The following is an 11,531-nucleotide window of genomic DNA, read 5'->3' as shown; positions in this document are numbered from 1 at the left end:
AAGTAAATATGGGTATATATATATATATATATATATATATATATATATATATATATATATATATATATATATATATATATAATAAGGTGAGAGTTTGAAATTGAAGTTTGTTCTTGGTGTTGATAAACATTAATCCATACCAAACACAACCTTAAGGAAAATACATAAACATATGCCAATAGCAAGATTTTTTCTATTTATAAATATAATTGGAAGAAACTTAATGGGACCGAATTCCAAAGTTTTCATTCCTCTGACTCGATGACATATGTTCATCCTCAACTGGATGAAATGAAAAAATCAAATAAAATAGATTTTATGGTCACATCGTTCATCCTTAATCTAATGAACTATAAAAGTAAATATGCATATATGGCAACAAACAAAGAAACACAAATATAAACAAAACATCCTATATGACCGCAAGCATTCATCCTCCACTAGATGGACTACAAAAGTAAATATCATGGCCTTCACGACAACAATTGTTCATCCTATGTCGGATGAACTGTGAAACTAAATATAATGACCCTTGTTGGATTTGGCTGATGAAATTGATACACGTCAATTGGGGGTTGCAAACGACATTATCTCAATCGCAACTTGCTTGTACATTTCTTCAACTCTGGATGCTTCAGAGACTTGAGCTATGCCAGTTCCACCTGTAGCCTGGATAGACATCAAATATATTTTTAAAATGAAGCAATACCAATAACAATAATATATTCAGTAAAATATTACAAGTGTAGTCTAAAGAGTGTAATATATACACATGATTATCCATATAATCTTGTAAAAGTAGAAAGACTATTTCTGTTAGACACTCCACTCAGGTAAAATTTTTTAGTAATTTCTAAGCATAATCTATGATTATACTATATGCAGTAGAAAAAAGAAAGTTTCGACCTCAAGGTGAAAATAGGTGTGGGAAGGAATTTTTTAAACAAAGAAGATAGATATACTTTTTAACCTTTATTTCATGTGAATATAATGCTTAATTAGATGCTAGAACTATGAAAGAAAAAATAACTATTTCTCAAACAAACTTAATTTTAAATCATTTTTTAACACATGTCATATCTTCAAGTTCCTGATCACTCAAACAAACAGACGTAAAGTAAATCAGAGAGTATGCTAACTAAAAATCCTAGTTCAAAATCTTCAAAATCAGCAACATATTATTTTGATGAAAATGAAAGGACTTACATGAGCTTGGATCATGAACATGCTTCTGAATTGATCACATGAAACTTGAGCAGACAGAATCTCAATCTGATGTTTCCCCAAAACATAACCAATGAAGGTGAATAGCCCTGACTTCTTTGGACAACACACACTAATATGTGCATTTTCACCACAAACATTAACTATCACGTTTGGTGAACTCCATGTCACAAAACCTGTTGGAATGTTATTATTCACCATAAGGGGATTGGTACCATGAGTTGTTGATGCAATAGAGGAAGAATTATGTGTTGATCCTTGATCACCCTGATATTTCTCCCAATTGTTACCAGCATTAGTAAATTTTTGTGAACTCATACACCTTACATTATGCTCTTGAAGCCTTTTTAGTTTTTCATGTTCAAGCTTCTCAAAAGTATTCTGCAATTTTTGGATGTGGTTCACTGCTTTCTCAACAATTGTAGACTTACCAGCCTGCATATATTAAAAAATATATAAAATTAATTTAATTTCTACTTTAGAAGCAAAGTCAGAACTTTCACTGATTAAGGAGAAGTAAAAGTCATTTATTAGTGTGTGGAAAAGATTTATTGACTAAGTAAAAGTTATAAAAAATGCTATTATTTAGAATCTATAATATTCAAACAATGTCTACCAATACGTATCTGACCAATCTATCTTTCTTATGAAACTAATTATAATAAGCAACTTATTCATAAAAAGTGTTGTTAGTTGTAATTAAATTGAAAAATAAGCATGTTTTATCGGTTACAACAAGTAAAATACACTACTGCTCGTGTAATAATTTTGTATATGTTTAATTTATAGAAATTAAAATAATATAAATATTAATACTTGTTAATTAGTTCAATGAGTTACAAATATCTTATAATTATATGAACTAAGAAAATTCAATTTTTGACAAATTTATAATGAAATTAAAATGATGCTCAAAGCTTCATATCCTTTTGCTAGAAGAGAAAGAAATAAAGAAATTCGTGGAGATTCTTTTTTATAACTATATATGCACAAAAATCAGAAGTTCTATATTGTTTTATCCTTTTTTTTTTTATAAAACAAAATACGTCTTATTATTCTATTTCAGAATTAACATGTACATATTTAAAAATTAGTAATAAGGAAAATATGTATATCACAAAATAAATTTATTACAATGGAGTCCAGGGTCTACTAGATATAGTCTCTCTAGGATATTTCTAGTAGACTCTGGACTCTATTGGTGTACATTTTTTAATTTGTTTCAAAACATTAAAAGATATGTCTTTCATTTTTGTTGATATTTAAATTTAACTTCGACAAGATATGTTTAATCACGAGAATAATGAACCAACCAATGAATTAATTTTTAAAATCATTTTTCAATTTTTAATTTTTTTTTAAAAATTCTTGTTCATATTTACAATAATTCTCAATGACTTGATTATGGTTATAAATTAAGGTTGTGGAAGACAGTAAAGCAAAATGTCAAGAAATTGTTTCAGCTAATAATAAATTTTATTGAATTATTTTTATTTTGATCGATAACACATCAAATGATAAAAAAAATAAGGTATGTAATTGAGAGAATTTATGTTTTACCTTAGCAGGGATTTTAGGAATCAAAGCACGAAGAGTGTCGAACAAAATTCCAATTTTCTTTGTCCTTTGTCTCGCCGTCCAGATGTGTAAATCATGATTTAATCCTCCTGTATCTCCGGCTCCATCAACACAAAAATTTGGTTCAACAATTTCCTTACCGTTCTTTTTTTGGTTGGGTGGGCTTCACTTCTTTCCAGCATTAGTACTTGCTTCAATCACCTCATTAACAGCTGTCAATGGTTCATAAGTATCAAATCTATTTGGATCTTGTAACTTGTCACCCTCAAATGTCACTCCACTCCCAATTTGATTGCCATTCAAGTTTTGGTACGGCCATCCATCATTAGTTTCCCATGGAAAAACATGATTATTCTCACCGCCTCCATTCATTTTTTTTCTTTTTCAGTTGGTTTGATATTGTATCCTAAGTTACGCTATATATAGAGTATTTTCTTGTATGGGGGCAAAGTGTAAAACATAGAAATAAGGGATTGGATATGATAAATATTAAATATGAAAAGAATATATAGAATGGTGACAAAAAGAAAAAAAATAGAAAAACTAAAAAGTAGAGATAAAAAAGGATAATCCATTTGTAATGAAGAAAAAATAAACTATAATCATTAGCCAAAATGTCGTTACTAGCATAAAAAAAATGGTAGCTAAATTACTTTTTGTTATAGATTTTGTTCTCATTCAACTAGCCTCAATTCACACTTACCTGTACTAAAATAATCTATTAATATTAATTATTAATATTAAGTTATAAAGTTAATCAATATATATTCTCATCTATACAAATAGACTATTTTTTTTCCAAATAAAAGGATTGTATATAAGTGTTATTACTCAAAATTTTATTTTTATTTTTAAAAAAAAACAAGTCTTAATTCTTAAGTTATATGAATTAGGTGAGTCTGAGTTGTAGTCTTATAATATAAGAGGTCACATGACTAGCGTTAATGAGATTTTAATAATAGCTTATTCACGTGATTATAAATATTAATGAAATTTAATTAATAGCTGGATCCGACTATATACATTAGATTTTACTTATCTTTTTCTCATATATTCAAGTTAATCACTCTATTATGAATAATTAATTAAGCTTTTTTGTGTAAAGAATATATTCATCACGCAATACTCGTTCCATATAAATGAAAAAAGATCATCATTTTATTTCATCTTCTGCCAAGATGTTAAATGAATCTAAAATATAATGATAGACTCCCTTTATTAGGGAATAAAATAAATTGGTTATGATATGAATTCATTTACTAATACTTCACTAGTTTGTAGATTGAATTTATTTTTTTTGATAATTCAAATAAAAATTATGATCAATTTTTTAAAATTATTTATTGGTAAAAATTGTTTATTGCTAATATCTTTTAATGATGACAATCAGGCATATCAAATGTAGGGAGGTGTATTGATTGTCTTGGTTCGATTTCAAAATGTATCGCTTATATTTGTTGGTAGTTACACATGCTAAATCGTTGTAGAACTATTACGATATCGGATTCTCAATGATTGATTCATCAGTCTAACTGTTATGATTTAATCTAAAGAAGTTCATTGAAAGTCACTTAGAAACAAGATGATAAACTAAATGAATCATGTGTAGGAGTTCACATATTGCATCTTGTTCAAAAGAAAATATTCACATTTTAGAATCTTGAGAGTTCAAAAGATTCATTCAAACACGTATGAGAATATAATTTTTAATTCACATCGGGGTTATCTCTAACTCATTAAGAAAAAAAATATCAACCCGTATAAAAGAAATTCATGATAATAAAAAATCAAAATTGTAACTGAAACCATTGAACAAATAACCCATTATCGCTAAACTAATATTTTTTGTTTGATTTTGAACAAGCCTAGCCAAATGAATGAGTTAAATTGAATATGGGCATGTTAAAAAAATCGAATTGTGTTAATAAATAAACGAGCCAACTTACTTGGATTGAAATGGATTAAATTTGGAATCATAGCACTAATCCACCAAATTCTTATTAAGTTTAAATTTTTTTATGAGGAACTCTTGCAAATAACCATTATATTAAACTTAATTACGTTTTATATGTATTGTTCTCATAATTGCGGGTTGCACCTACAATTTAAGTTGCTTCATTTGTAAATATTGCGGATTTGTATAATTTATAGGTTTGTATGATTCACGGGTACACTTATATAATTTAGTTATTTTTGTATAAACTCAAAATAAAAAATTAATATGATTACACACATCAAAATTGTATAGAATTATACAAATTCCTGGAAGTTTTTATCACAAGCTTTTGATTAGAGAAATTTTGTTGTCTTCTAAGTCAACTTTGTCAACGGGGATAAAATAGATGTGAATCCCACAACAAACCTTCAATAATAACCAATCAATCACAAGAAACTCCTAATATCCGTTGAAGATGTGGGTCTGAGCCAAGTCTGCACTACTTTAATCTTCCAAGTGTCAACTAGTGTTCCTTTTCCAGAAACAATGTGGCCTAAGAAAGAAACACATACCCAAGAAAAATTTACACTTGGAAAATTTGGCATACGACTCTCTATCTTTGAGAGTTCGGCACTAAACATAAAATGAACATTATCGGAAATTAATTATTAATTTTTATAAAATATGTATTTTTTGCGACAATTAACACTCTTTCTATATGTCTCTAAAGTCTTTAATAACAATTTTTCTAATGGCACTAATTTTAGTAAATAATTTATCCCTTTTTATTGATTTCTATATTTATTGTCACTGAAATTTGTTTTTGTTATAGTGTGAACTGCTCTAACATGATTAGCATGATCCTCCTTATTCCTCGAATAAATAAGAATGTCATTAGTAAATATGGTAACAGAAATATAGAGAGAAGACTTAAACACTTTGTTAATGAGGTTTATGAACGCTGCAGGAACATTAGCCAAGTAAAAAGACATAACCAGAAACTCATAATGACCATAGCGGGTCTTGAATGGTGACTTTGGAATATAACTCTCCCCTACCCTCAACTAATGATAGCCAGATTTAAGGTCTATCTTAGAGAAGCAAGTGACACCCTAAATGTTGATCGAAAATATTATTAATTCTCGGAAGAGGATACTTATTCTTTATAATAAACTTATTCAAATGGCGATAATTAATACAAAAATAAAGAGAATCATCTTTCTTTCTCACAAATAATATGGTAGTATCCCAAGGTGAGACACTGGGTTAAATGAAACCTTTATCAAGAAGATCCTTCAACTGTTCTTTTAACTCTTTCAACTCAGTCAGGGACATTCTATATAGTGGAATACAGATAGGTCGAGCATCAAAAAGAATATCTATACCAAAGTCTCTTTCTCTCTCAGAAGGACTCTGGCAGATCATCTAGAAAAACCTCTGGAAACTCATTCACAAGTGAAGTTGACTAAATAGCTGATGTCTCAACACTAGAGTCATTATCTCGGACTAAGTGACAGATGCACCCTTGGAAACTAACTTTCTGTCCTTAAGGTATGAAATAAAATAACCCTTGGCACTGACTAAACTTCTCCTCGACTGAATAATTGGTTCATTAGGAAACCGTAGATTAACTACTCGAGCTATTCAATTAACCGAGACATCAGGCATAGGTTGGTCTTCATTCGACGAGTGGGTGTGCCAGAGGAACCCATTTGATATGGGGTAAGTTGTCTGAGAGGGAATTTACTTCCACCTAAAGCTTATCCTAGTCATCATTATCTGTCTAATTTCCTATCAAAAGCATGTACCCAACGGTTTACTTCAGCATATATTGCAGTCACACCCTAAGAACATTTCCCCTTACTTGATTCCCCTTTGTTTTTACTGTTTTTACTAGTGAAAAACATTATTTATATTTTACACTTCGGTGTCACAAATTAAATATACTTTGTTTTGAGTAGATAATTTTTTAAAATACTACTAACTAGTATAAAAATTCTAGTTTAGCTACTATTTTCCCTACCTATCCCTTTGGACATGCCCCAACCCTTGGTTGGGTAACTATACTTGCTTTGATTCGTAGACACTCAGACTAATGTCAGTGTCGTTGATCATCATATCACAAGAAGAATTAAAGGTGTCCCCATATCATTCCGCTGGAATCTATTAGACTCATTTCGGTACATCAAGATCAATGAACCTAGGCTCTAATACCAACTTTGTCACGACCCAGACAATCCTGATTGGCACGCACACTAACTTTTAGGTGGGAGAACCACTACAACCATCTAATTATTCAAATAATCTAAAAATAAGGAATTTAAGTAAACAAGCAAGTTAAATAAGTTGAGTAAGAGGTTCTCCTAAACCTTAACAAGAATTCTAAAGAACTAATTAAAAATTGTGGAAGATAAACCTAGAATCCGAAAGTCAATGTACCATAAAATCTAACAATTGATCCAAGTCTAAACAAGATTTACTAATAGACGAATCGTCTGACTAAAACGAAGGTCTAAGTCCAAATGTGGTAGACTTAGACGAAAAAAGAACTTCATGGATACCCGGAAGATGTAGCTAAATCTTAGAGTCAATACGATAATCTTTAGTCTATTAAGCAAGGTCTGTCAGTAGCCGCTTGAAGTTTTCCTATACTCAACAAAATTATGAGCAAGTGCAGAATCAGTACACAACCACAGTGTATAGGTAGGATCACGTGGCTATCTCACTAGTGTAACATAAGCAAATCAAATAATATTACAATCACATGCATATATATAACAACATTATCAACATGAAAATTAAAAAATACACTTCACATTTATCACCACATCATTCGCCCTCTAATGGAACCTAAACCCAAACATTTAGCTTGTTGAAACGTGACAATCTGATCCCATGTTGTTCCAGAACGTAGAAACCCGATTCAATGTTATATCAGAATGTGGCAACCGATCCTAGTTAGCTTGTCAAAATGTAGCAATCGAATCCCCGTTCACGCACCATAATCGCAATAACAGTATATCATAGATCATACATTTACATCATGATTTCATTGCTAAATCATTCACTCATGTCATGTACAACAAGTTTAATAAATACTGCAACATTCATACACTTCTAAGTGTCACAATGAAGAATAAACAAGCATACATCACAAAATTATGAATTCACAACTAACCATCACCTTCCTCAAAAAAAGCTTGAAACCCTAAGAAACTTGATTTTCCCCTTATGTATTCCTTCTTCTTGTTCTTGGTCTACAAACAATTAATACATACGGAAATCAATAAACAATCTATAATTGCCAACAAGTATCCTACAAGCCCTAGATCAACCCATGATCCGAACTAACCAAATTAGAGATGTGTCAACCACGAAATTTAAAAAGAAACCTTTCCCCATCAACATGGACCCATTTTATTACACTCTATTGATCGAAAAGTGAATTCGGAGAGTGAAAATTTAATCTTTAGTGTAACGACTAAGGATCACCCACCAGTCGTAGCCGGTGTCATCGTCCTCAAAGAAGACTGAGACAAACCCTTAGCATTCGCTATAAAATATCATTAATAAAAAATAGCGGAAAATTAATTTTTTTTGCATATAATAAGTGAAGTATACTCAGACTTATCCTTTAGAAATATGAGCAACATTCATACGATAGTCTAAAAATTGTCTCACATAATAAACATATAAAATAGTACGAATCTTGGACTTAGCCAATACAATATCAATATGTCATCGATGCGTTACTAAATTAGAATTCAATAACAAAAGTAATAAAAGAATATTTCTTAAACTACTACAATCTTCATGGCTAGAATAATGAAAATATAACATCCCCGAACAAGAGGACCTACCAATTCATGGAGAAAGGGTTCCAAGCTTCTTCAATCGACTTTCCTAATCTTGAATGGCTGGACCTTACACTTGTAGTTATATAAAGTATATGGGTTATTAAGTCACGTGTACTAAGTATGGGTATATGCACAAGCATTTAGGGACATGCATGAAAGGACCATTTCTTTAGAAATCAACCTAAGTCATTTAAAAACCTTTAATGCACATACAAAAGAGCATATACAACATAAGGATCACAACAACAAAAAACATGATCATAACAAAAGACATATAATCATAAAGTCATATTAACATTTCATGAGTTCATATCAACATAACATACACCACTTACCAATAATCCCATCCCAAGCTTACAAGTGCAATGATCATGTGAAGCCCCATAACCACACATAATCAAGTAAATAAGATAGGAGACCATAAGCAATGCTTTGATTCATTCAACTCATACATAAGTATTCATCATCACATATAGTAATATAGAACATTAACACGTTCATCAAAACAACAAACATTATATAAGAGCAACATACCATTATACATTCATGATAGTATATTACATATGAACAATCTCCTAGGACTTATCCTAGAGTCGACTTGTGTTATGTCAAGGTAGAGTCTCATACCCCTACCAATACTAAGTAGACTCTTCAAGTCACTCTAGTCGATGTCCATTTACTTACGTTTGTTATTGTACTTGAGTGAACAATTGACTTAACTGACATTAGACCATGTGAGATAAACATGGAATCTGGTGTCATGAATCCCACACTGAAAGAAGGTGGTCTACTTGTCAAGGTAGAACCTAAACATTAAAATAACATTATAGGTGGATCCACTAGCTAGTTTTCCTATGGAGGAAACATAGTTCAAGAACTAGGAGATGTATTAGAGACCCATAGATCCATATTACATGGCTGCCTCTATATGAGTAGAGTCATCGTGAACCTACCTTCCAACCTGAGAAGGGACACCTCTCATATCTAGTGCACTCAGTGCTAAGCTAAAGTTAATTTTTGAATTGTCTTTACGTTATCATTATTAATCAATCTTATTATGGACTATAGGAGATTAAATCCTTGTATAAACATGGTCATAGCTCATCAGGTTGAAAATGAGAATTTTTATTCATCACAAACCTTTATTAGTGAGATTAACATATCATAGTTATATTATGTATGGAATACAAGAGAAGCATAATCAACCTTGCATTATCAAACCATTACCATGATCTCACATTCAACATATTCATAGGCAATCATATATTCATAGAAACATAATGCATCCTTCAATTGCATAACAACATAAATTATAGGCCAACATCAACATAATATAGTAATCACGACTTTAGAAGACTTACATATTGCTTCCAAGAATCTTCATCAAGAGATTAAACTCAATTCATAACAATAATACAATAATATAGTGAAATACTCAAAAACATAACCTACCCTAACCACTCTATTCACACACAAAACCAATTCATAGTTAGGGTTAAGGTAAAAAGTTCATTTATGAGTCGTTCAAGCAATAGTTCCAATCCCAATTTACATGACATTAAGTGAATGATATAACATAATCAAATTCCATTATTTAGGGAGAGAACATGATTCATACAGAAACTAACAATACCATATCAATTAGTCAATAATACATTCTTAATTAGCTATACTACCCACTTGTAGAGTAAAAACCATAGGAATTTGAATTGTTAGAAATCGTCGTTTAAAGGAAATCTTGGGAAAAGGAATACTAAGAGTTAATAACCATAATTTATTGATGAATTAATCCACAAATTTTTAGTGAAAATCTTAGAGACTTTGTCTTCTTCCTCAAGCTTTCTTGTTCTTCAATGTTGGTTGAATAGAAAAAGAGTTTTGAGATAGATGAGAGAGATTTGGTAATTCTCATTAGGAGTGCGTGTGAATGCTTTAAAACTGAGCTAGAACCAATATAAACTCATTCCAAAAATTACCCAAAATACCCCTCACTTAATTGGGTCATTTTGTATAGTTAAATTGTCTTAAAAACGTCGAGGACAAATCTGGGAAGTGACTGCGTATCGCGGGGCCAATTTCAATTCTTTTTTTTGAAAATTTGCGTCAAGGCAGTGATTCTAGTGGAGGACTTGCATCGCGAGGAAAAAAATTGCCTAGCTAGTATTGGTTGCGCAATGCGCAAGGGCTTCCATATATTGGTTGTCGAAGCAGCTCTGGCAACTTGCTCGCCAATGTTTGGGTTCTCCTCAAGGACCCTTCGAGTGGTCTTTGGCGAGTAGTTATTGGACGTTTGGACCCTTTGTACTATATTTTACCTATTCAAATCTTGCTACAAGTTTTTGACTTCATTTGACACTCCCAAACTTTCACCAAACATAGGGACGTCTACTAGTTCGATTTAGCTAGTTTCAGGACGTCAAGGTCTTTCTTTGTTGTTTTGTATCTAACCTTTTCTAGTTAAGTTCGTTACATTAATGTAAGTCAGGAAACGTCATTTTACCATTATTTAATAGATGAAGCTCTATTCTAAGTCATGGAACTTCTGGAGTGTTACATTATCCCCCCCCCCATAGGAACATTCGTCCCAAATGACACTAAAATGTTTTGGAAGGTAAGGATAGACTCAATACTAGCATCCCAACAAAAACAACATATAACCATAATAATTCACAACTCATAGGAGTACTTCACAACTCCTTTCAATACATACTACAACATTACACATAACAACTAAATTCATGGTGCACAACATATAAGAGCTCAACATTTCATAACATATGATGAGGAACTACCTTCTCAACATCCACATGAGCCCAAAAATACATCAAAGAGTTACCATACTATTCATTCTTCTCAAGGAAACAACAAAAAAAATATCAAGAAGACAACATGCATGCATAGTTTATATAAGTGCACATTTTTTGAAACTTAATTTG

General features: G+C 31.1%; 1 protein-coding gene across 1 annotated transcript; it reads right to left on the bottom strand.

Moving 5' to 3' along the window:
- Positions 1 to 564: 564 nt before the first annotated feature.
- Positions 565 to 3,174, bottom strand: LOC109119534 (transcription factor bHLH95-like). Its single transcript, XM_069293156.1, has 4 exons — positions 2,991 to 3,174; positions 2,785 to 2,903; positions 1,207 to 1,659; positions 565 to 669 (listed from the first exon to the last, which is right to left on the bottom strand). Exons 1-4 carry the CDS (start codon positions 3,172 to 3,174, stop codon positions 565 to 567), a joined length of 861 nt encoding a protein of 286 aa, XP_069149257.1.
- Between the last annotated feature and the right edge of the window lie 8,357 nt (positions 3,175 to 11,531).

This window comes from Solanum lycopersicum, chromosome 1, assembly GCF_036512215.1.
Source record: "Solanum lycopersicum chromosome 1, SLM_r2.1".
Classification (NCBI taxonomy): Eukaryota; Viridiplantae; Streptophyta; class Magnoliopsida; order Solanales; family Solanaceae; genus Solanum; species Solanum lycopersicum.
The sequence above is the reverse complement of the archived record's forward strand: the minus strand, read 5'-3'. Positions and strand labels throughout refer to the sequence as shown.

Excerpts from the sequence above, each read along its gene's own strand:
- LOC109119534 (XM_069293156.1), bottom strand. The coding sequence starts at position 3,174 with ATGAATGGAGGCGGTGAGAATAATCATGTTTTTCCATGGGAAACTAAT. Across the intron at positions 1,660-2,784 it reads TTCCTAAAATCCCTGCTAAG|GCTGGTAAGTCTACAATTGT; the intron begins GTAAAACATAAA and ends TAATATATGCAG. Across the intron at positions 670-1,206 it reads TGTTCATGATCCAAGCTCAT|GCTACAGGTGGAACTGGCAT; the intron begins GTAAGTCCTTTC and ends ATGTCTATCCAG.